The sequence below is a fragment of the Hylobates moloch genome, unplaced genomic scaffold (genome assembly GCF_009828535.3).
Source record: "Hylobates moloch isolate HMO894 unplaced genomic scaffold, HMol_V3 SCAFFOLD_9, whole genome shotgun sequence".
Classification (NCBI taxonomy): domain Eukaryota; kingdom Metazoa; phylum Chordata; class Mammalia; order Primates; family Hylobatidae; genus Hylobates; species Hylobates moloch.
The window spans coordinates 108,048,976-108,075,281 of NW_026652284.1; the positions used below are offsets into that span (position 1 = coordinate 108,048,976).

At 45.7% G+C, this 26,306-nt stretch overlaps 1 protein-coding gene and 1 long non-coding RNA gene across 2 annotated transcripts in view; one reads left to right on the top strand and one right to left on the bottom strand.

Annotated features, from left to right (window-relative positions):
* The window catches only part of LOC131384196 (uncharacterized), a 28,927-nt gene extending 13,998 nt beyond the window's left edge, over nt 1-14,929 (bottom strand). The window contains exon 1 of the long non-coding RNA XR_009214818.1: nt 14,783-14,929. This is a non-coding gene — a long non-coding RNA (uncharacterized LOC131384196). The remainder of the gene's footprint in view (nt 1-14,782) is intronic.
* Nucleotides 14,930-17,190: 2,261 nt separating this feature from the next.
* Nucleotides 17,191-22,376, top strand: MYC (MYC proto-oncogene, bHLH transcription factor). Its single transcript, XM_032760417.2, has 3 exons — nt 17,191-17,576; nt 19,211-19,982; nt 21,351-22,376. Exons 2-3 carry the CDS (start codon nt 19,226-19,228, stop codon nt 21,911-21,913), a joined length of 1,320 nt encoding a protein of 439 aa, XP_032616308.1. The 5' UTR covers nt 17,191-17,576; nt 19,211-19,225; the 3' UTR covers nt 21,914-22,376.
* Nucleotides 22,377-26,306: the final 3,930 nt, after the last annotated feature.

Sequence of the window (26,306 nt, forward strand, 5' to 3'; positions counted from 1 at the left end):
GCACTAATAATGTACTATCTATTTTTTTAATTGGAGTATCAATTAAGATGTGTTTCTGTCATTTGTGCAATTATTAGATGTGTTTCCACTGTAAATCAAAGAAATGCAGACTACAGCAAAGCTGTTTTTAAAATGATAATAAACAGTACTGACATGAGTCTGGTTAGTATAGCATGCTCAAATATTCCTGAGGCAGTGCAAATTACAACATCTCCTTTTCTCCTCAAGCTTTAGTAATATGAATCAAGGACTTTACAAATGCCTCTGATTCAATAACTGGATTCTACACTAAGAAAAGTATTCTAAATATTAAAAACAGATTTATTCCCAAAGATGTTCATATCAGTGTTATTTACCATAGCAAATCAATGACACACTTCAAATTTTAAAAAGGAAATGATTAAATGAGATATTTTATAACCACATAATAGACTATTTTGCAGCCATTTAACATTTGCTTTCAATGATGCTGACAATTTTTGTAACACAATGTGAAATAGGAGAAAAGGCAGATACAAAGGAACATTTATAGCATGATTACAAATTTATAAAACAAAAACTTTCATTTAAAAGAAAGATAAGGCCGGGCGCGGTGGCTCACGCTTGTAATCCCAGCACTTTGGGAGGCCGAGGCAGGCGGATCACGAGGTCAGGAGATCGAGACCACGGCGAAACCCCGTCTCTACTAAAAATACCAAAAAATTAGCCGGGCGTGGGGGCGGGCGCCTGTAGTTCCAGCTACTCGGAGAGGCTGAGGCAGGAGAATGGCGTGAACCCGGGAGGCGGAGCTTGCAGTGAGCCGAGATCGTGCCACTGCACTCCAGCCTGGGTGATAGAGCAAGACTCCGTCTCAAAAATAAATAAATAAATAAATAAATAAATAAATAAATAAATAAATAAAAGAAAGATAAGAAAATATAAAGGCACAAAAATAAATGAATGTTATTATGGTAAATCCACATATTATTATCCTTATTCTGTGAAAAAGAATAAGGGTCCTAATTTAGACAACAAGGTCAGGAAAGCCTCTCTGAAAATGTAGAAGATAAACAAAAATTAGTCAAGGAAAAAATTAAACAAGGAAATAGCCAGGAAAGGCCAGGTGTGGTGGTTCACGCCTGTAATCCCAGCACTCAGATGGGCAGATCACCTGAGGCCAGGAGTTTGAGACCAGCCTGGCCAACATGGTGAAACCCCATCTCTACTAAAAATACAAAAATAGCTGGGTGTGGTGGTGTGTGCCTGTAGTCCCAGCTACTCAGGAGGCTGAGGCAGGAGAATCGCTTGAACCCTGGGAGGTGGAGGCTGCAGTGAGCCAAGATCGTGTCACCACATTCCAGCCCGGGTGACAAATCGAGACTCCATCTCAAATAATAATAATAATAAAATTAAAGCAGAAATAGCCAGAACAAAAATTTACATGGAAAATTTAAATTAAATTTTAAAATTAAATTTTTAAATTAACCAAGGAAATAATTAATCAAGGAAAAAAATAGCATGTACAGTTTCTGAGTCAGGAAAAACAGGATGAATAGGAATTATTGAGGCATTGACTATTAAGTGCTAACTATACATTGACAGTTGAGTCGGAACTAAAACGTCCTTGCATTGAATAGTATTCATTTTATTTGTTGACAAGAAAGCTTGCAACTTAAAGTCTGAGCCTGGCATGTGATAGGAAAAGGTAGTAACAATAGTACTTGTCCCCACGGCTGTCATGGAGTAAAGCATTGCTAGACCTAAGCACTTACAACAGGCCTGGCAAATGACCAATAGGCACATGGAAAGTTGCTCAATGTTGGCAGGACATGGTGGCTCATGCCTGTAATCCCATCACTTTGGGAGGCTGAGGCAGGGCAGATTGCTTGAGCCCAGGAGTTCAAACCAGCTTGGGCAAGGTGGTGAAACACTCTCTATGCAAAAAATACAATAATTAGCCATGCATGGTGGCATATGGCTGTAGTCCCAGCTGTCCCAGCTACTCAGGAGGCTGGGATGGGAGTATCAATTGAGCTCTCAAGTTCAAGCCTGCAGTGAGCCGTGACTGTGCCACTGCACTCCAAGCTGGGTGACAGAAAAGACTCTGTTTCAAAAAAAAAAAACAAAACAAAAAAGAAAGGTAAGTCAAAAAGCACAGTGAGATACCACTTCACACCCACTGACATGACTATAATGAAAAAGAGAGAAAGATAACAACAAGTATTGACAAGGATGTGGAGAAACTGAAACTTCATATACTGCTGGCAGGAATATAAAATGGTGCTGGCCGGGCACAGTGGCTCATGCCTCTAATCCCAGCACTTTGGGAGGCCAAGGATCACCTGAGGTCAGGAGTTCGAGACCAGCCTGGCCATGGTGAAACCCCATCTCTACTAAAAATACAAAAAATTAGCTAGGCGTGGCCGGGTGTGGTGGCTCACACCTGTAATCCCAGCACTTTGGGAGGCCGAGGCGGGTGTATCATGAGGTCAGGAGTTCAAGACCAGCCTGGCAAAGATGGTGAAACCCCTTCTCTACTAAAAAATACAAAAATTAGCCTGGCGCAGCGGTAGTGGGCGCCTGTAATCCCAGCTACTCAGGAGGCTGAGGCAGGAGAATCACTTGAACTCAGGAGGCAGAGGTTGCAGTGAGCCGAGATCATGCCACTGCATTCTAGCCTGGGCAACAGAGCAAGACTCCTTCTTAAAAAATGTGGTGGCAGGCACCTTTAATCCCAGCTACTTGGGAGACTGAAGTAGGAGAATCACTTGAACCCAGGAGGCAGAGGTTGCAGTGAGCCAAGATTGTGCCATTGCACTCCAGCCTGGCCAACAAGAGCAAAATTCCATCTTAAAAAAAATAAAAATAAAAATAAATAAATAAAATGGTGCAACCACTTTGAAAAACAGTTCAACATTTCCTCATATGGTGAGAATAGAATTACTATATGAAGGCTAGGTGTGGTGGTTCATGCCTATAATCCCAGCACTTTGGGAGGCCAAGGTGGGTGGATTCCAAGACCAGCCTGGGCAACATGGTGAAATTCTGCCTCTACCAAAAATACCAAAAATTAATTGGATGTGGTGGCATGCACCTGTGGTCCCAGCTACACAGGAGGCTGAGGTGGGAGGACTGCTTGAGCCCAGGAGGCAAAGGTTGCAGTGAGTGGAGATTGTGCCATTGCACTCCAGCCTGGGCAACAGAGGGGGAGACCCCATCTCAAAAAAAAAAAAGCAAAACTATATCAAAACTATATGATCCAGCATTTCCATCCATCAATAGATAGATAGACCCAAGATAAAAGAACACATATATTTACACAAACATTTGTACAGAAATGGTCATAGCAGTATTATTCACAATCCCCAAAAAGTAGAAACAACCCAAATGCCCATCAATGGATGAATGGATAAATAAAATGTGATATATCCATGCAATGGAATATTATTTATCAATAAAAGGAAGTGAAGTACTGATAATGCTATACCATGGATGAACTTGGAAGTGATTATGCCACATTAAAGCAGCCAGGACAAATGACCACACATTGCATGATTCCATTAATATGAAATGGCCAAAATAAGCAAACTCATAAAGACAGAAAGTAAGTTGATGTTTGCCAAGGGCTGAATATGTTGTGGGAAACGGGGAGTAACTGCTAATAGGTACAGGGTTTCTTTGGAGGTAATGAAAATGTTCTAAAATTGACTGTGGCCGGACACTACAGCTCACACCTACAATACCAGCTACTCTGGAGGCTGAGGTGGGAGGATGGCTTGAGCCCAGGAGTTCAAGACCAGCCTAGGCAACATAGTGAGACCCTGTCTCTAAAAGGTTTTCTAAAATTAGCCGGGTGCATATGCCTGCAGTTCCAGATTCTCAGAAGCCAGAAGTGGGGAGGATCACTGGATTCCAGGGGTTTGGGGCCACGGTAAGCTATGATTGTGTTACTGCACACCAGTTTGGGTGACAGAGCAAGACCCCTTCTCTCAAAACAAATAAATAAAATTGTGGTGATAGCTGTACAACCTTGTGAGTAACTAAAAATTGTTGAACCATGCACTTAAAGTGCATGAATAATATGGCATGTGAACTTTATCTCCATAAGGCTGTCATTACAAAGTTAAAAAGGGAGGCAGGTGCATGAGCATATATGTGTCTAATATTAGCTAAAATAGTATCACCATTATTAAACAAACCTTTAAAAAATACCTTCTTTCTGAATGCAATTCTTCCCTATAATCCGAACCATGAATATACCAGGAAACTTTTTAAATCAGGGAACAAATGCCTACGAAGGACAGGCACAAGCCAGAAAGGGACTATGGATGAATAAGTGGGCTGAGCATATGGGAGCAGCGGAGACTGGGGCAAACTGAACAGCTCCTGGCTCTTTTAAAAGAAACCGGCTGCTCCTCAACTCCCATCCACTTCTGAATGCAGGCCCAGAATTACCAAATCTGCCTGTTTAAGGAAAGGCACAAATTCAGATTGTTAATGTGAAATCTATTGACTTGTAAGTGTTGGCACCTATTTTTAAATGTTATAAATGCTGAGAGGGTCAAAATCTGTCATCCAAGCCAGCCTACCGGTAAGCAAGACTTGGTCCTCAAGCAAGTTTGCTGCCTCTGCTCTGAGTACGTTAGCATGACTTTCAAAACCTCCCACCTCCCTCTCGCCCTGCCTAAACCCACTTTACCCCTCAACACCACTGCAAGAAGTTATCCAAGCTATGAAGAGAGACAGAAGAATTCATACGTAAATAAAGAGTCCCATAACATTCTCAAAGATGCCAAAGTCAGGCTACGGTGGCACGGAGAAGGAGTGGGGCATAAAGTTTTTGATTCCTAATCTAATTAAAGAGCCCTATAACAGATTCTTTGTTCAAAGACCAAATTTAATTTACAATTTTATATTTCCAATGAAGTCAGTTTTTATTAATTTCCAGCACAGTATTTGGATATACTGGCCAGAACTTCAATAAGTTCATATTTAGTGTTTCACCTTCTAATGTATTCCAATTAATTATTTCAGTTTTACGGCAAACTGTCTTCAGCCAACATCCAAGCTGGACACCCCATGCCTCTCCACCCACCCAAAAAGCCAGCTCGGGAGGTGTCAATATAATGACTAAGGAGCTGAATGGTAAAGGACAGGAGTGGAAGGAAATTGCGCCTGCAATTATGCACTAATGCTTCACCAGAGAAGCAGATGGCATTCCTTGCATAAATTATTATTTATCCTTGGAATTCCCCTCTGCCTATTACCAAATCAACCCTTGAAAAAAAGTCTTTGTTGGGTCTGTGAAGTCCCCTGGCCAGTTTCCAACATCTGCTCCCTCCCTCACATCCCACCCTGCAGAGCTGCAGCGAGGGTAAGAATTCCAACATGGCCCACAGGCAAGGGTTTCCGAAAGCATCGACGTTCTAAATACGTTTGGATGGAGGTGCACAGAAAGGAGTCTGCTTTATTTTGCAGACTGGGAATCCGGATGCAATGACCACAAGCAGAAAGTGTGGAGCAGAACTTCCCAGCCTCGGCTGTACCCCCAGTGATAAGGCTTGCCACATATAGACGTCACCAGGTTGCCCACCACAGCACGGGGCTTAGGCTGTACTGTGCATTCTCTCATGGAATCCTTGAATAAGGATTGAGGTGGGCAGTGATGTTCCACCCTGAGGACATGAAATGAAGAAAACAGAGACTCTGAGACAAAGAAAAGGACTTTGGGTTTTTTTGTGGTTTTTTGGCTTTTTATTTATTTATTTATTTTGTACAGATGAGGTCTCACTTTATTGCCCAGATTGGTCTCAAAGAATGGTGCTTTGGATTCGATCTTTTTGTGATGAAAAATAAAAATAATTAAAAAAAATTTTTAATTTAGGCCGGGCGCGGTGGCTCATGCCTGTAATCCCAGCACTTTGGGAGGCCGAGGCGGGCGGATCACGAGGTCAGGAGATCGAGACCATCCTGGCTAACACAGTGAAACCCCGTCTCTACTAAAAATACAAAAAATTAGCCGGGCGTGTTGGCGGGCACCTGTAGTCCCAGCTACTCAGGAGGCTGAGGCAGGAGAATGGCGTGAACCCCGGGGGGGGTGGAGCCTGCAGTGAGCCGAGATCGCGCCACTGCAGTCCAGCCTGGGCCGACAGCGAGACTCTGTCTCAAAAAAAAAAAAAAAAAAAAATTAATTTAAAAAGAATACTGCTTTTTTTTTTTTTTTTTGACACAGTCTCTCTCTATAGCCCAGGCTGGAGTGTACAGTGGCACAATCTCAGCCCACTGCAACCTCTGCCTCCCAGGTTCACGCGATCTTCCCACCTCAGCCTCCTGAATAGCTGGGACTACAGTCATGTGCCACCACGCCTGGTTAATCTTTTTAGAGATGCGGTTTCACCATGTTGCCCAGGCTGGTCTTGAACTCCTGAGCTTAAGCGATCTGCCCACCTCAGCCTCCCAGAGGCTGGGATTACAGGTGTGAACCACCACGCCCAGCCAGAACACAGTTAACCTTAACATCAACAGGCAGCTACAATTTTTGAGTGCCTGCAATGTCATTTAAGCTTCAGGACAGCTCTAGGAGACAGCTATAGTTGTTGCCATTTTCGACAGATTGAGAAACTGAGGCTCAATTAAGTGAAGTAATTCTAAGGCACCACACCCAGTCAAGCGCAGTGACAGAATTCGAACTCTGGCTTGTAGGGATTCACAGGACTGCCAAGGCTTATGTTAACCCATTTCTTCTCCTGTGCACCCATCATTGCCTTGTTCTCTGCTCTCATTTTCTTTATTTTTTTTTATTTTTTTGTTTTATTTTTTGTGATAGAGCTTCACTCTTGTTGCCCAGGCTGGAGTGCAATGGCATGATCTCGGCTCACTGCAATCTCCGCCTCCCGGGTTCAAGGGATTCTCCTGCCTCAGCCTCCTGAGTAGCTGGGATTACAGGCATGTGCCACCACGCCCAACTAATTTTGTATTCTTAGTAGAGACAGGATTTCTCCATGTTGGTCAGGCTGGTCTCGAACTCCCTACCTCAGGTGATCCGCCCACCTCGGCCTCCCAAAGTGCTGCGATTGCAGGCGTGAGCCACCGTGCTTGGCCGCTCTGCTCTCATTTTCTTACCAAAACCAAAGTCTACTTTACAAGCACAGATATTATTAACTTGTCTTATGAAACTTTCCAGAAGAAAGAGAAAGAATATATGTTTTAACAAGCCCCTTGGAGGACAAGGATTTGTCCATTTTTCTGTATCCACTGTCTCGATACTCATGGTGCCTTTTACCCCTCGGCATTATGCCCCCGGAAAATGGCAAAAGTAAGAGGTAACCTCTCCTTCCTTCCTTATTTCCCTAAGAAAATTTGCTCGGGTCATCACCAGCAGCAGAGAAATAGAAAGCACCGGGCACCTGGCTCAACTGGGGCAGTGACAGGGCAGAGGCAGCCCAGGTTATGATATCAAAAGGTTTCTGGTGCTGAATCTCATGACTGCTATTCACCGTGTGAGTTTAAGCAAGTCCCTGTAAACCTCAATTTTCCCCATCTGTTAAATGGAATTTTAACCTACACCTCCTGGGATTACTGTGGAGATTTAAGGAAGGAATGCAGTGGGGCTTTCTAACCTTTTTAACTCACAGAGATACATTTCCCGTATCGTCCAAGTGCATACACACACACACACACACACAGAGAGAGAGAGAGAGAGAGAGAAAAGATTCATAAAAGAATACTTCATCTGCAATACACTTTGATATTTTCTGTGCTAGTCCATTTTGTGAAATTGCTCATCATGAGTCATTAAATTCATTTCTTATTTACTATTTTTAAATTTTTATACCATGTAGAGGGCTCAAGTGAGGATTTCTTTCACGTATACATTGCATAGTCGTCAAGTCTGGGCATTAAATGTATTCATTATCCAAATAGTGAACATTGTTAAATTGATTTCATGATCCACTAAGGGGTCATCATTTGCCATTTGAAAACTCTGACAGTATGAGCTTCTCCCTAGCCCAGTTTCTGTTACCATCTTCCCATTCTTCCCTTCCTTCTTCAATTCAGATAGGGTTTTCCTCCAGAGGGATTATAAAGTTGTGAGGAAAGCACCTGCAGGGGGTGCTGTCCCACACTGTTGTTGAAGTGTGGTTTGGTTTTTATTTCATTGCATTTGCTTTTTGGTCAATGAAGGCAATTCATATGGAATGACTCCCATCCTCATCACCCTTGCTCCAACAATGTCGGGGCCCAGCTCATCAACAAGGACACTTGAACAGAGCCCTACCCATCAATGGAACCAAAGCAAGGGCAAGGAAGAGTTCTTAACCCTTCTCTCTATATATGATTAAAACTGGGTTAGGCTAGGTGTGCCTTCAGCTCGGAAGCTCTCTCTAATAGCATTCCTTCAATAAGCATTTACAGAGAGCCTACCACGTGCCAGGCACTGTGCTGGGCTCTGGAGACCACCTACTCTGTAAATAGCACCTTGAGGCTTGATGGGTGAGAACGGGAGTAAAACACAATCCATACTGACCCCAGAAGCTTCTCCTCAAGGAATCAGACATTAAAAAGGACAAAAACTATAAAGTTGAATTTTTTTTTTTTTTTTTTTTGTGATAGAGTCTTGCTCCGTCACCCAGACTGGAGTGCTGTGGCACCATCTGGGCTCACGGCAACCCCCGCCACCCAGGTTCAAGCAATTCTCCTGCCTCAGCCTCTCGAGTAGCTGGGATCACACGCATGCGCCACCACGCCCAGCTAATTTTTGTCATTTTTAGTAGAGACAGGGTTTCACCATGTTGGCCAGACTGGTTTCGAACTCCTAATCTCAGGTAATCTGCCCGCCTCAGCCTCCCAAAGTGATGGGATTACAGGCGTGAACCACCGCATCTCTGGCCAAAACTTGAACGTTTGTTTGTTTGTTTGTTTTGAGACAGGATCTCACTCTGTCACTCAGGCTGGAGCACAGTGACACAGTCTTGGCTCACTGCAGCCTCAACAGCCAGGGCTCAAGCGATCTCTCTCCTCCACCTCAGTCTTCCGAGTAGCTGGGACTACAGGCATGAGGCACTGCACCCGGCTAATTTTTTTTTTTAATTTTTTTGTAGAGACAGGGTCTCACTGTGTTGCTCAGGCTGGTCTCAAACTCCTGGGCTCAAGCGATCTGCCAAAGTGATGGGATTACAGATGTGAGCCACCACGCCTGGCCAGACTTGTATTTTCTAACACAGAAGAATGAGAGGATGGTTTAAACTCTCAAGGGAAGGGGAAAGGATCATGAAAAGCTCCTACAGGGAGACGCTTGAATTGGATTACTAAAACATATGAGCAGAGATGTCAGGCTGGCAGCCTTAGGGCCACCTCTGCCCATAGACACACTTTGCTTCTCCATTTCTTTTTTTTTTTTTGCCAACACACTGCTGCTGACTTGAAATCTCCATATAATTCTTACAATAAGTTGCTAACATTTTAAAACCTGGATTTCCACCCTCCCTGAAAAACTGGAAGCATTGCCACCCATGGGCCCATATTTCAGGGTAACCACCAGAGCAGGTGCCAAATGGGAGCCACCAGATCTACACAAGCAAATACTCTCCAGTTTACCATAGTCTCCACCACTCCCTATTGTATTCTTCGTTTAGATTTCCTGCCAAACCTCTGTAAGCATCTGAGTTGGCAACCCTTGATGTGTTAGCAGAAAATGTGGATCAGAAGTTAGAAAGAGTTTCTAAACCTGGGTGTTGATCTATGCTTTACGCTTTGAAGGAAAACAGTTTTTCCAATGTCCAGATCCGCTCACCAAGGCAAAAAAAAAAAAAAGCAAGCTGTAGATTTCAGTAGCAGCCTTGTCTAGCTAGCAATAAAGGTGCCCTGGGTTTCCAGGACCACACCCCAGGGATCAGCCCCGGGGCATCATATGAATTCAGTGAAAGGAGGGAAATCCTAACATAAAGCATTGATTCCTATTAAGTAGGAACAATGCCTAATTCTGCCTTCCTGAACTTCCAGAATTTTGCTTTTTCTGAATAGAATGATCTGCAAAACAGCATACACTTGGAATAGTAAGTAAGTCGTGCAAGAGTTGGAGACAGGAAGCGGGTGGGTTTGGAATTGTCTCCAAACATTAGATAATCTCTTTGTGATTCTAAACCTCAACTTGACAAGCTTGTATTAGTCCACAATTTTTCACACTTGATGAAGTGATAAAGGACATCAATTTCATGGAACTCACTATGAAACACCATGAAATATTGATACATTTAACTTAAAACAGCTCAATACATAACTTTCTGCTAAATCTGGAACTCACATTAACAATTGCTAACATTTGCTGAGTGTGGGCCAGACAGCAGGCTCTGTGTTGAGTGGCTTATCTCATTTAATTCCTGTAACACCTTCAATAAGATAGGTGCTACAATTATAGTAGTCCCATTTTACAGATGAGAAAAGTGAGATTCAGAGAGGTCATGTGACTTGACAGATTTATCAGGTGATCATGACAGAGTAGGTCTCCAACCAACCTGATTCAGCAACCTGTCCTTATATTCTAGATTCTTGTATAGCCAAAAAGTTATTGAGAAAGTCTGCCCATTGACTTCATTCTCTTACCCAGTGTAGAGTGAGCATATATTCATTCATATTAACTATGGGCCAGACTTGATTCCTGGCCTTGGGACTTTTTTTTTTTTTTTTTTGGCAGGGGCTAACATTCTATTTTTTTCGTTTATTTATTTCTCTCTCTTTTCTTTTAATTATACTTTAAGTTCTGGGATACATGTGCAGAACACACAGGTTTGTTACATAGGTATACACATGCCACGGTGGTTTGCTGCACCTATCAACCCATCATCTACATTGGATATTTCTTCTAATGCTATCCCTCCTCTAGACCCCCAGGACATTTATAATCTCATGAAGAAAAGAAAAAGGAGGCCTTTCTCTGATAGCTAGAAAACCACAGTTAGTCTATTTTGGCCAGAGACCCTGGATTCCACCCTGAGAACAAAGGTTTATGTCTCAGAACAGCTTAATTAGATGCTTTCCAGAACTTTTTCTGGCTCCATACTTTTATGATTCTGTAAGATGATCATGGGAAAAGGAAGAGTCCACAGAGAAAATGGGGCTTGAGCTTGGGCTGGGAGGAAAGGTGGTTCTTAGATAAATCAAGAAGAGAAGAGACAGTAAGTCTGGGGAACTGCCTGAACCAAAGTGCTGAGGTGGAAACTTGTGTGTCACTCAGAGTGGCTGTAAATAGACCTGTTTCTCTGAAGTGCAGAGTTGGTAAGAAATAGGGTAAGATAAGGAGGAGGCCAGATGCATGAGGGCTTGGAATTCCAAGCTCATAAGGGAGAACCTCATTTTGGACCATGGGGGTCAACTGAAGAATTTTAAATGAAGAGGAAAATTAATCAGTGCGCAAGGTTAAATGGAGTGGCAGAGACTAGGAGCTATTAGGAAGCTACTGCAAGATGATTCTAACAGCTATAGGTAGTGGGTAAAAGAGGAAGGTGAGCCAATAAGGGAAACAGAAGAACAAGTTGAATATGTGGGAATATAATCAGGAGAATGTGGAGTGAACCCAGGGATTCTCAACCTCAGCACTGGTGACATTTTGAGCCCCACTCTCTGTTGTGGGAACTGTCCTGTGCAATGTAGGACATTTGGCAGCATCCTTGGCCTCTACCCACTAAAAACTCCAAGTAGTAAGGCCCCATCCCTTAGTGACAACCCAAAATGTCTCCAGACATTGCCAATTGCCTCTGGTTGAGACCCATGGATTTATGGAAATCAAAAGAATAATCATTTCCAAAAGCCTGACAGCAAACAGAAAAGTCCAAAAATAAAATGAGAACAAGGCCATTGGCTTTGGTGGTTGGAGGTCGTGAGATGCCTTCAAGAAAGCACCCTCTATAATATCAAGTCCATGTAGAAGAAGTTACAGAGGAAACAAACAATATAAAAGTAAAAGCAACCAAGGGTGAGCTACTCTCAGAAAGTATGCCTTTGAAAAGAAAGTCAGAAGCCATAGCTTGGGATCTCTGCAGATCCCTAAAAGAATAGATTCCTATTCTACTGACTTTCTATGAAGATCAAATTGTAAAAAGCAAAAGTTTCTCTCCAAGGGTTTCCTTTGCAGTGACCTGTATGTCCAACCATGCAAAGGCCCATTGTGGGGACATATGTTGCCCAAAAGGACCATAGCAAAGACAGGCCACTGAGCCAAAGTGTGGAAACTTTTGAGACTGGCTTGAGCTTGGCACTTATAGAACAATAAACCAAGCCTTTGAAGAGGTTCAACAAAGGAACCATTTGTCCACTCTAGTAGCTACAAAGTAAGGCAGGGTTGCAGCAAAGAACAAAAAAATAAAAGACGGCCAAGCTGGAGATATGACCAGAGTTTACTAGGTCCATCCTGAGACCTTCTGCTAGGGTCTGAGATCTAGAAGACAGTGAATAAGGAAACAAACCCAAAACTCAATGCAGCACAGGATATGGAAGCTCTCAGGCCTTACGTTAAAAACATCTACCATTTTTTTTCTCAGCTACTTTAATGAATGCAGTGTACTAAAAGCCAGGAGGGGAAGGGACGACACTAAGAAAAAAACATGCATTTTTAAAAATGCACAGATTTTCTTCACTGCCGTTTTTGTTATCATTCCTATGAATTAGTGATGCCGAATTTCATTTTCTCATCTGCTGAAGAGCTTTCCTGTGCTCCTCTCATTGGAACACATGGTTGGCATTAAAATGCTTGTGAGAACTTCTCTTCCTTTAACATTCCCTGGCCAGCTTGGTTTTTAATCTAAGAGCCCTTCTTTCAAAATGATTTTTCCACTGGAGATAGATATTTATCATTCTCTTCCTTCACCTCATCTCTTGACAGGCCGCACGTGACTTGAAGGAATTTTAAAAATAACAGCTCAGCCACCCTGAGGAGCTTCAGTCTCACCCCCAAGTTCGCTGGCTTTTTCATCACCATGTCCGGTTGCTTTCCATATTATTAACTGCTCTTTTCACTACAGGACCAACTCAGTAGGAAATTTTTTGAGAGTTGGGGAAAGAGATGTTTAAAGAAAGTGTTGGGATCGGGGGAAACTGGTGTTATTTTATACAAGTCACATTCTGAATCTCCCCTTTTGTGTCTCTGGGGAGAAAGGAGAAAGTTTGATCAAATTGCTCATTATTTTCACACTTCTTTCTTTTTTCCTAAGTATCAAAATATATGACTGCTACTGTGAGACTATGTGATTGTGAGAATGAATGATTCTTTTTTTTTTTTTTTTTTTTTAGAGATGGCATGTCACCACATTGCCCAGGCTGTTGTCAAACTCCTGGCCTCAAACGATCTTCCCACTTGAGCCTCCCAAAGTGCTGGGACTACAAGCATAAGCCACCACACACGGTCTTTTCCTTTCTTTTTCTATTTCTCAGTGGATTTTTCCAATGGACACGTGTCACTTTGGTAATCATATATGATACTAGTTGTAATCTCAGCCATTTTTCAACCCAGCAAATGTCTATTCTAGGTCAAATATGTCTCAAAAATTACTAAAAGAAAATCAGTTACGTCCTTTAACCTGGCTGAGGTCTGGCTTCGTTTTCTCTCATGTAAAAATGGAGATGGCACAAAACAGCTCCAAGCTGTTACTTGAAAGTAACACCTCAGGTGATGTCACCAGCCTGGGGGAGAATGAGGTTGAGTTCTGAACCCACAGGCACTATATCCGCCTGGGGTTCGCATGCCCTACACTGGACTGGCATAATTTGAGAGTCAGATCCGAAGATACGGTATATCTGCCATCTTTAGCAACTTTCAAAAACTACCCTATAAGGTCAAGCTGGACCTACTTTTGGTTTTGTGATTGTTGTTTGTTTGTTGTTGAGGGTTTTCTCTGAGGGGAGTGTGTGCCCCTGTGGAGAGCACTTATTTAGCTTCAATTAAAGTCATGCCAAAAGTGCCAGATTCCTGGGAAATCAGCCTATGAGGCTCCTGCAGGAAGGACCCTCCACTGCCAGAAGTCCTCAGGGCATCTAAGTGATCAGACACCATCAGGGATTCTTTGCCCCGTAAAAACCTACTTGGCCAGGGACATGTGCCAGGCAAATTTCCTTCACATTTACTTCAACCTTATTGCATACTCATTTTAGTATTAAAACTTTTAATAAAATGCTCCTATTCCTTCACACTTTTTTCCTATGAGATCTCAAATACCCCTTCTTGCTATTAAAACAATCACTTATTATTCACCAGCCCAATATTTTAAAAGTAAAAATAATAAGCCAAGGCCAGGAGCGCTGACTCGCACTTGTATTCCCAGCACTTTCAGAGGCAAAGGCCGAAGGATCGCTTTAACCCAGGAGTCTGAGACCAGCCTGGGCAACATGACCAGACTGCCTCTCTACAAAAAATTTAAAAAATTAACCGGGTGTGGTAGTGCACTCTACTCCCAGCTACTGGGCTGGGGTATCAGGCTGAGGTAGGAGGGTCGCTTTGAGCCCGGGAGATTCGAGGCTGCAATGGGCTTTGATTGTGCCACTGCACTCCAGCCTGGGTGACAGAAGGAGACCCTGTCTCAAAAATAATAATAAGAAGAAGAATTAATAATAATAGGCCAAACCAAATACCCATCACCTTCTGCTTTGCCTCCCCTTTCCCCAATAAATCCAGTGTCTTGCTTTCAAATTTTGTGGTTACAAAAGATGATGAGTTTCTAAGACGTGGGGGCTAAAGCTTGTTTGGCTGTTTTAGGGTTTGTTGGAATTTTTTTTTCGTCTATGTACTTGTGAATTATCTCACGTTTGCCATCACCGGTTCTCCATAGGGTGAGGTTCATTAGCAATAAGTGGTGATAGGTTAATTTTCACCATCTCTTATGCAGTTGAACAGTCACCTCTGAACCACTTTTTCCTCCAGTAACTCCTCTTTCTTCGGCCCTTCTGCAGCCAACCTGAAAGAATAGCAAGGTGGTGGCTGGAAACTTGTTTTAAGGAGCCGCCTGTCCTTCCCCTGCTGGAAAATTTGCACCTCGGACGCTCCCGCTCCTGCCCCCATCTGACCCCCGCCCTCGTTGACATCCAGGCGCGGTGATCTCTCCTGCCAGTAGAGGGCACACTTACTTTACTTTCGCAAACCTGAACGCGGGTGCAGCCCAGAGAGGGGGCGGAGGGAAAGACGCTTTGCAGCAAAATCGAGCATAGCGATTGGTTGCTCCCCGCGTTTGCGGCAAAGGCCTAGAGGCAGGAGTAATTTGCAATCCTTAAAGCTGAATTGTGCAGTGCGTCGGATTTGGAGGAAGCTACTATATTCACTTAACACTTGAACGCTGAGCTGCAAACTCAACGGGTAATAACCCATCTTGAACAGCGTACATGCTATACACGCACCCCTTTCCCCCGAATTGCTTTCTCTTTTGGAGGTGGTGGAGGGAGAAAAAAGTTTACTTAAAATGCCTTTGGGTGAGGGACCAAGGATGAGAAGAACGTTTTTTGTTTTTCATGCCGTGGAATAACACAAAATAAAAAATCCCGAGGGAATATACATTATATATTAAATATAGATCATTTCAGGGAGCAAACAAATCATGTGTGGGGCTGGGCAACTAGCTAAGTCGAAGCGTAAATAAAATGTGAATATACGTTTGCAGGTTACATACAGTGCACTTTCACTAGTATTCAGAAAAAAATTTGAGTCAGTGAACTAGGAAATTAATGCCTGGAAGGCAGCCAAATTTTAATTAGCTCAAGAACACCCCCCCCCCCAAAAAAAGGCACGGAAGTAATACTCCTCTCCTCTTCTTTGATCAGAATCGATGCATTTTTTTGTGCATGACCACATTTCCAATAATAAAAGGGGAAAGAGGACCTGGAAAGGAATTAAAAGTCCGGTTTGTCCGGGGAGGAAAGAGTCAACGGTTTTTTTTTTCACAAGGGTCTCTGCTGATTCCCCCGGCTCGGTCCACAAGCTCTCCACTTGCCCCTTTTAGGAAGTCCGGTCCCGCGGTTCGGGTACCCCCTGCCCCTCCCATATTCTCCCGTCTAGCGCCTTTGATTTCTCCCAAACCCGGCAGCCCGAGACTGTTGCAAACCGGCGCCACAGGGCGCAAAGGGGATTTGTCTCTTCTGAAACCTGGCTGAGAAATTGGGAACTCCGTGTGCGAGGCGCGGGGGTGGGACGGTGGGGTACAGACTGGCAGAGAGCAGGCAACCTCCCTCCCGCCCTAGTCCAGCTCTGGAACAGGCAGACACATCTCAGGGCTAAACAGACGCCTCCCGCACGGGGCCCCACGGAAGCCTGAGCAGGCGGGGCAGGAGGGGCGGTATCTGCTGCTTTGGCAGCAAATTGGGGGACTCAGTCTGGGTGGAAGGTATCCAATCCAGATAGCTGTGCATACATAATACATAATACATGACTCCCCCCAACAAATGCAATGGGAGTTTATTCATAACGCGCTCTCCAAGTATACGTGGCAATGCGTTGCTGGGTTATTTTAATCATTCTAGGCATCGTTTTCCTCCTTATGCCTCTATCATTCCTCCCTATCTATACTAACATCCCACGCTCTGAACGCTCGCCCATTAATACCCTTCTTTCCTCCACTCTCCCTGGGACCTTGATCAAAGCGCGGCCCTTTCCCCAGCCTTAGTGAGGCGCCCTGCCGCCTGGTACGCGCGTGGCGTGGCGGTGGGCGCGCAGTATGTTCTCGGTGTGGAGGGCAGCTGTTCCGCCTGCGATGATTTATACTCACAGGACAAGGATGCGGTTTGTCAGACAGTACTGCTACGGAGGAGCAGCAGAGAAAGGGAGAGGGTTTGAGAGAGAGCAAAAGAAAATGGTAGGCGCGCGCAGTTAATTCATGCGGCTCTCTTACTGTGTTTACATCCGAGAGCTAGAGTGCTCCGCTGCCCGGCTGAGTCTCCTCCCCACCCTCCCCAGAAGCGCCCCTCCCGGGTTCCCAAAGCAGAGGGCGTGGGGGAAAAGAAAAAAGATCCTCTCTCGCGAATCTCCGCCCACCGGCCCTTTATAATGCGAGGGTCTGAACGGCTGAAGACCCCCGAGCTGTGCTGCTCGCGGCCGCCACCGCCGGGCCCCGGCCGTCCCTGACTCCCCTCCTGCCTCGAGAAGGGCAGGGCTTCTCAGAGGCTTGGCGGGAAAAAGAACGGAGGGAGGGATCGCGCTGAGTATAAAAGCTGGTTTTCGGGGCTTTATCTAACTCGCTGTAGTAATTCCAGCGAGAGGCAGAGGGAGCGAGCGGGCGGGTCGGCTAGGGTGGAAGAGCCAGGCGAGCAGAGCTGCGCTCCGGGCGTCCTGGGAAGGGAGATCCGGAGCGAATAGGCGGCTTCGCCTCCGGCCCAGCCCTCCCGCTGACCCCCCAGCCAGCGGTCCGCAACCCTTGCCGCATCCACGAAACTTTGCCCATAGCAGCGGGCGGGCACTTTGCACTGGAACTTACAACACCCGAGCAAGGACGCGACTCTCCCGACGCGGGGAGGCTTATTCTGCCCATTTGGGGACACTTCCCCGCCGCTGCCAGTACCCGCTTCTCTGAAAGGCTCTCCTTGCAGCTGTTTAGACGCTGGATTTTTTTAGGGTAGTGGAAAACCAGGTAAGCACCGAGGTCCATTTGTCTTTTAATTTATTTTTTTATCGCTTTAATGCTGAGATGAGTCGAATGTCGAAATAGGGTGTCTTTTCTCCCATTCCTGCGCTATTGACACTTTTCTCAGAGTAGTTATGGTAACTGGGGCTGGGGTGGGGGTTAATCCAGAACTGGATCGGGGTAAAGTGACTTGTCAAGATGGGAGAGGAGAAGGCAGAGGGACAACGGGAATGGTTTCTAAGACTAGCCTTTCGAGATTTCTGCCTTATGAATATATTCACGCTGACTCCTGGCCGGTCGGACATTCCTGCTTTATTGTGTTAATTGATGTCTGGGTTTGGGGGGGCTGGGGGTTGCTCTGCGGTGAGCAGAAAGCCCCTTGCATCCTGAGCTCCTTGGAGTAGGGACCGCATATCGCCTGTGTGAGCCGGAGAGCTCCGCAGCCTCTGACTTGTCCCCGTCTCCGGTAGGGCATTTAAATTTCAGCTCACCGCATTTCTGACAGCCGGAGACCGACACTGCGGCGCGTCCCGCCCGCCTGTCCCCGCGGCGATTCCAACTCGCCCTGATCCTTTTAAGAAGTTGGCATTTGGCTTTTTAAAAAGCAATAATACAATTTAAAACCTGGGTCTCTAGAGGTGTTAGGACGTGGTGTTGGGGAGGCGCAGGCAGGGGAAAAGGGAGGCGAGGATGTGTCCGATTCTCCTGGAATCGTTGACTTGGAAAAACCAGGGCGAATCTCCGCACCCAGCCCTGACTTCCCTGCCGCGGCCGCCGGCGGGTGTCCTCGCGCCCCTGAGATGCGGAGGAACTGCGCGGAGCGGGGCTCTGGGCGGTTCCAGAACAGCTGCTACCCTTGGTGGGGTGGCTCCGGGGGAGGTATCGCAGCGGGGTCTCTGGCGCAGTTGCGTCGCCGTATTGAGTGCGAAGGGAGGTGCCCCTGTTATTATTTGACACCCCCCCCTTGTATTTATGGAGCGGTGTTAAAGCCCGCGGCTGAGCTCGCCACTCCAGCCGGCGAGAGAAAAGAAGAAAAGCCGGCAAATGAAGGAGTGTGGGGGGTGGGGGGGCGGTACTGGGGGTGGGGACGGGGGCGGTGGAGAGGGGAGGTTGGGAGGGGCTGCGGCGCCGGCGGGGATAGGAGAGCTGCGAGGGCGCGAGTGGGAACAGCCGCAGCGGAGGGGCCCCGGCGCGGGAGCGGGGTTCACGCAGCCGCTAGAGCCGAGGCGCCTCTCGCCTTCTCCTTCAGGTGGCGCAAAACTTTGTGCCTTGGGTTTTGGCAAATTGTATTCCTTACCGCCACCTCCCGCGGCTTCTTAAGGGCGCCAAGGCCGATTTCGATTCCTCTGCCGCTGCGGGTCGGACTCCCGGGCTTTGCGCTCCGCGCTCCCGGGGGCCGGGGCTTGGCGGGCACCAAGCCGCTGGTTCACTAAGTGCGTCTCCGAGATAGTAGGGGACTGCCCAAAAGGGGTGAAAGGGTACCCCCTTTATTCCCCCACCAAGACCACCCAGCCTCTTTAGAGGATAGCTCTGCAAAGGGAGAGGTTCGGGACTGTGGCGCGCACTGCGCGCTGGGCCAGGTTTCCGCACCAAGACCCCTTTAACTCAAGACTGCCTCCCGCTTTGTGTGCCCCCTCCAGCAGCCTCCCGCGACGATGCCCCTCAACGTTAGCTTCACCAACAGGAACTATGACCTCGACTACGACTCGGTGCAGCCGTATTTCTACTGCGACGAGGAGGAGAACTTCTACCAGCAGCAGCAGCAGAGCGAGCTGCAGCCCCCGGCGCCCAGCGAGGATATCTGGAAGAAATTCGAGCTGCTGCCCACCCCGCCCCTGTCCCCTAGCCGCCGCTCCGGGCTCTGCTCGCCCTCCTACGTTGCGGTCACGCCCTTCTCCCCTCGGGGAGACAACGACGGCGGTGGCGGGAGCTTCTCCACGGCCGACCAGCTGGAGATGGTGACCGAGCTGCTGGGAGGAGACATGGTGAACCAGAGTTTCATCTGCGACCCGGACGACGAGACCTTCATCAAAAACATCATCATCCAGGACTGTATGTGGAGCGGCTTCTCGGCCGCCGCCAAGCTCGTCTCCGAGAAGCTGGCCTCCTACCAGGCTGCGCGCAAAGACAGCAGCAGCCCGAACCCCGCCCGCGGCCACAGCGTCTGCTCCACCTCCAGCTTGTACCTGCAGGATCTGAGCGCCGCCGCCTCAGAGTGCATCGACCCCTCGGTGGTCTTCCCCTACCCTCTCAACGACAGCAGCTCGCCCAAGTCCTGCGCCTCGCCGGACTCCAGCGCCTTCTCTCCGTCCTCGGATTCTCTGCTCTCCTCGACAGAGTCCTCCCCTCAGGCCAGCCCGGAGCCCCTGGTGCTCCATGAGGAGACACCGCCCACCACCAGCAGCGACTCTGGTAAGCGAAGCCCGCCCAGGCCTGTCAAAAGTGGGCGGCTGGATATCTTTCCCATTTTCATTGGCAGCTTATTTAACGGGCCACTCTTATTAGGAAGGAGAGATAGCAGATCTGGGGAGATTTGGGAGCTCATCACCTCTGAAACCTTGGGCTTTAGCGTTTCCTCCCATCCCTTACCCTTAGACCGCCCTTGTTTCCAACCCTCCTCCCCGTTTGTCTCCCACCCCTCAGGATTTCATTTAGGTTTTTAAACCTTCTAGCTTATCTTACAACTCAATCCACTTCTTACCTCCTGTTAACATTTTAATTGCCCTGGGGCGGAGTGGCGGGGAGTGTGTGAATGAGGGTAAGAGAGGACTGATCTCTGAGAGAGTGAATGAATTGCTTCCCTCTTAACTTCCGAGAAGTGGTGGGATTTAATGAACTATCTACAAAAATGAGGGGCTGTGTTTAGAGGCTAGGCAGGGCCTGCCTGAGTGCGAGAGCCAGTGAACTGCCTCAAGAGTGGGTGGGCTGAGGAGCTGGGATCTTCTCAGCCTATTTTGAACACTGAAAAGCAAATCCTTGCCAAAGTTGGACTTTTTTTTTTTTCCTCCCCCGCCCTCTTGGACTTTTGGCAAAACTGCAATTTTTTTTTTTCATTTCCAGTAAAATAGGGAGTTGCTAAAGTCATAGCAAGCAATTTGCAGCTATCATTTGCAACACCTGAAGTGTTCTTGGTAAAGTCCCTCAAAAATAGGAGGTGCTTGGGAATGTGCTTTGCTTTGGGTGTGTCTAAAGCCTCATTAAGTCTTAGGTAAGAATTGGCATCAATGTCGTATGCTGGGAAGTTGTAGTTTTCTTGTCCATGCCATAACCCAGCTGTCCTTCCCTTTAAGAGACTCTTACCTTCATGGTGAGATGAGTAAGGGTGGCTGGCTAGATTGGTTCTTTTTTTTTTTTTTTTTTTTTTTTTTTAAGATGGAGTCTCACTCTATCACTAGGCTGGAGTGCAGTGGCGCGATCAACCTCCGACTCCCTGGTTCAAGAGATTCTCCTGCCTCAGCCTCCTAAGTAGCTGGGACTACAGGTGCACACCACCATGCCAGGCTAATTTTTTTTATTTTTAGTAGAGATGGGGTTTCACCATGCTGGCCAGGATGGTCTCTATCTCCTGACCTCGTGATCCGCCCACCTCGGCCTCCCAAAGTGCTGGGATTACAGGCATGAGCCACAGCGCCCAGCCTAGATGTGGCTCTTTGGGGAGATAATTTTGTCCAGAGACCTTTCTAACATATTAATGCCTTGTATTTGTACAGCATTAATCTGGTAATTGATTATTTTAATGAAATCTTGCTAACGGAGTGATTTCTATTTCCTTTCTTAAAGAGGAAGAACAAGAAGATGAGGAAGAAATCGATGTTGTTTCTGTGGAAAAGAGGCAGGCTCCTGGCAAAAGGTCAGAGTCTGGATCACCTTCTGCTGGAGGCCACAGCAAACCTCCTCACAGCCCACTGGTCCTCAAGAGGTGCCACGTCTCCACACATCAGCACAACTACGCAGCGCCTCCCTCCACTCGGAAGGACTATCCTGCTGCCAAGAGGGTCAAGTTGGACAGTGTCAGAGTCCTGAGACAGATCAGCAACAACCGAAAATGCACCAGCCCCAGGTCCTCGGACACCGAGGAGAATGACAAGAGGCGAACACACAACGTCTTGGAGCGCCAGAGGAGGAATGAGCTAAAACGGAGCTTTTTTGCCCTGCGTGACCAGATCCCGGAGTTGGAAAACAATGAAAAGGCCCCCAAGGTAGTTATCCTTAAAAAAGCCACAGCATACATCCTGTCCGTCCAAGGAGAGGAGCAAAAGCTCACTTCTGAAAAGGACTTGTTGCGGAAACGACGAGAACAGTTGAAACACAAACTTGAACAGCTACGGAACTCTTGTGCATAAGGAAAAGTAAGGAAAAAGATTCCTTCTAACAGAACTGTCCCAATCAATTACCTATGAACTTGTTTCAAATGCATGATCAAATGCAACCTCACAACCTTGGCTGAGTCTTGAGACTGAAAGATTTAGCCATAATGTAAACTGCCTCAAATTGGACTTTGGGCATAAAAGAACTTTTTTATGCTTACCATTTTTTTTTTCTTTAACAGATTTGTATTTAAGAATTGTTTTTAAAAAATTTTAAGATTTACACAATGTTTCTCTGTAAATATTGCCATTAAATGTAAATAACTTTAATAAAACGTTTATAGCAGTTACACAGAATTTCAATCCTAGTATATAGTACCTAGTATTATAGGTACTATAAACCCTAATTTTTTTTATTTAAGTACATTTTGCTTTTTAAAGTTGATTTTTTTTCTATTGTTTTTAGAAAAAATAAAATAACTGGCAAATATATCATTGAGCCAAATCTTAAGTTGTGAATGTTTTGTTTCGTTTCTTCCCCCTCCCAACCACCACCATCCCTGTTTGTTTTCATCAATTGCCCCTTCAGAGGGTGGTCTTAAGAAAGGCAAGAGTTTTCCTCTGTTGAAATGGGTCTGGGGGCCTTAAGGTCTTTAAGTTCTCAGAGGTTCTAAGATGCTTCCTGGAGATTATGATAAGAGCCAGAGTTGACAGTTAGAAGGAATGGCAGAAGGCCGGTGAGAAGATGAGAGGTAGGCAAAGGAGATACAAGAGGTCAAAGATAGCAGTTAAGTACACAAAGAGGCATAAGGACTGGGGAGTTGGGAGGAAGGTGAGGAAGAAACTCCTGTTACTTTAGTTAACCAGTGCCGGTCCCCTGCTCACTCCAAACCCAGGAATTCTGCCCAGTGAGACAGCTGATGGGGACAGGGCGGGAACCAGCTTCTGCTGCCTTCAAAACCAGGCGCCAGTCCCGTCCATGGGTTATCTCATAAACCCCAGAGGATCTCTGGGCGGGAATGCTACTATTAACAGTATTTCACAAACAAGGAAATAGAAGAGCTCAAAGAGGTTATGTAACTTATCTGTAGCCACGCAGATAATACAAAGCAGCAATCTGGACCCATTCTGTTCAAAACACTTAACCCTTCACTATCATGCCTCGGTTCATCTGGGTCTAATGTGCGGAGATCAAGAAGGTTTGGGGCCTGATGGACAGACCCAGGTCATAACAATGCTAAGCTCTATTTGAGTCCCAAGCACTCCTAAGCATTTTATGCCTAACTCTACATCAACCCCATGAAGGAGATACTGTTGATTTCCCCATATTAGAAGTAGAGAGGGAAGCTGAGGCACAGAAAGACTCATCCACATGCCCGAGATTCACTGATAGGGAAAAGTAGAAGTGAGATTTGAACCCAGGCTGTTTACTCCTAACCTGTCCAAGCCACCTCTCAAACAACGGTAGGAATCAGCTGGCTGCTTGTGAGTACAGGAGTTACAGTCCAGTGGGTTACATATTTTAAGTCTCAACATCTAAGCCTGGTCAGGCATCAGTTCCCCTTTTTTTGTTGTTTATTTTGTTTTTATTTTGTTGTTCATTGTTTAATTTTTCCTTTTACAATGAGAAGGTCACCACCTTGACTCCTACCTTAGCCATTTGTTGAATCAGATTCACGGTGGCTCCTGGGAAGAAGCCAGTTCAGATCGTAAAATAAAACGCATTTATTCTTTGTCATGGGAGTCATTATTTTAGAAACTACAAACTCTCCTTGCTTCCATCCTCTTTCACATACTCATGACACATGCTCATCCTGAGTCCTTGAAAAGGTATTTTTGAACATGTGTATTAATTATAAGCCTCTGAAAACCTATGGCCCAAACCAGAAATGATGTTGATTATATAGGTAAATGAAAGATGCTATTGCTGTTCTAATTACCTCATTGTCTCAGTCTCAAAGTAGGTCTTCAGCTCCCTGTACTTTGGGATTTTAATCTACCACCACCTATAAATCAATAAATAATTACTGTCTTTGACTCTGACTCCTAGAATAATCTATTCAAGACCTTAATATCTTTTTCTTGATCCTTCTTTTGAGTCCTAAGTACCGCCATTACAGCTTCAAATTGGCACGTCATATAGGTGAAATTCGAAGGGAGATGCAATCCACAGAAGTATAGTAGTTCAAAGGGTTACAAAAGCAAGGCACTCTTAAACAGCTCAGTCTTTGCCCCTTTGTGGCCCAGGGCTGGAGTGCAGCTCTGGGGTGACTCACTTGGGAATTGGGAAGGTGTTAGTCTGAATCACTAAGTCCAGGCAAGCCCTCAGAATAGGAGAGAGTGTTCCTAGCAAGAAAAACAACTCTCCATTCCAAATGATCAGGAAAGAACTTTAGGGATGTGGAGCTTGGCTATGGGAATAGAAAGGAACCATTCCAAGTGCCTATTAGGCCACTCTTACCTTTACTGAGCCAGAGAATGGCTCTGAAAACAGGACAGATGCCAACTTCCTTCCCGAAAGTCAGGCTGATCTTGACCACAATACAAATTGGCCCTCAGAGCCTATCCAGGGTGTCCCAGGGGTCTCTGCCATTGTGCAATCTATTTTGTAGATAATAATCAAGAATCGGACATGAAGGGGAGGAGTTTGCAACTTGGTCAGGAATATATAAGAAGGAATAAGCTAATTCTGACTATGCCCTTTATCCATGACACTATCCAGGAATTAATGACTCTCCCAGAGGATTCCTGGAATGATTTTGTTTAGGGACGGAATGTATGAAGAGGAAGGAAGTGTTATTTTATGCTGCCATTTGGAAGCAACAAAGGAGATCAACAGTATGAAAACAGTCAATCAAATTTGAAAATGAACAAAGTTTTCACAATCCCAGCCTAATACTTAGAGAGCTCACAGCTTAGATGCATAAGTAGAGACTTCTCTGCTGGTTTTTAAGACAAACTCTCACACAAGGCTTGGGAGCAAGGACAAAAATGTTGCATTAGGGGGTTTTCTGTGGTTTGTTTGCAATAACTATAATTGGTTCAGTCAATAATTATTTTTTAGTATACATGCTAAGGGCCCCCTAGCATTTTTTCCCAACGATAAATAATCCTTAGTCTAGAAAATGCTGAAGGATGTTCTCCACCCTTGTCTATAAATGCACTTCTAGATGACTTTATAAAAGGCTCCTCCTTCGAGGTTACAGAACATTATAGGACTATATTAAAGGAGAAGAAGAGAGGCTGGTCGCGGTGGCATGGCCTGTAGTCCCAGCTACTCAGGAGGCTGAGGCAGGAGAATCGCTTGAACCTGGGAGGCAGAGTTTGCAGTGAGCTGAGATCGTGCCACTGCACTCCAGCCTGGACGACACAGTGAGACTCCGTCTCAAAAATAAATAAATAATAAATAAATAAATAAATAAATAAATAAATAAATAAATAAATAAGAAAAGAGTAAAAAAAAGCCAGTAGGATGGGAGCAAGGACTTATCTTAAAAAATAAAACTAAAAAGACTCTGCTGCCTACCTCCAAAGCCTCAGCAAAAAGTCTTTTTTCTAGCTCCTTCAGGAGAGAACTTACACCAACTCTCCATTTAGAGGAAAACACCCAGAAATGCTGGCTTTGCCAAACTGGTTGGAGATGACTGTAAATGACTGTAAGTTGATTACGTTTTTAATTTTGTTTCATTCATTATTAGCTTATACTAAGCTCTTTCGGAAGACAGAGTTGAGGGAAACAAGTGTTCATGGGATGTAGATCTTCTGAGGTTGAAAGGAATGCTCTTTGTTTTCAAAGAATGCCTGAGAGCTCAGCCACAGTCCCCAACACTTTCTTTCCATTGTGATCCCCGTCAGCGCATTAAGGGATAAAACACTCCAGTGCAGTCTGAGGTCTATGGGGGTGGGAAAGGAGAGAGATCAGAGAGAGAGAATGAACCTGTATTACATGCATACACTCTTCCAGACTCTCCATCTCACCAGACCCGACAACAGCCAGCTGGAAGAATGTGACAGTTGTTGAATGTGACAATACTGAGGTTTAGGCAAGTTAAATGGCTGTCCCCAAGTCACACAAGTACCAACAACAAAACAACAGTAATATGGCTAAGCATGGTGGCTCACGCTTGTAATCCCAGCACTTTGGGAGGCTGAGGCAGGTGGATCACTTGAGCCCGGGAGTTCGTGACCAGCCTGACCAACATGACGAAATCCTGTCTCTACTACACACACACACACACACACACACACAAATTAGCTGGCCGTGGTGACAGCCTGTAGTCCCAGCTTAGGCTGAGGCAGGAGGAGAATCGCTTGAACCCGGCAGGAGTGGATTGCAGTGAGCCACGATTGCACCACTGCACTCCAGCCTGGGCAACAGAATGAGGATCTGTTTCAAAAACAAACAAACAAAAACCAGTCATAGTAGTTA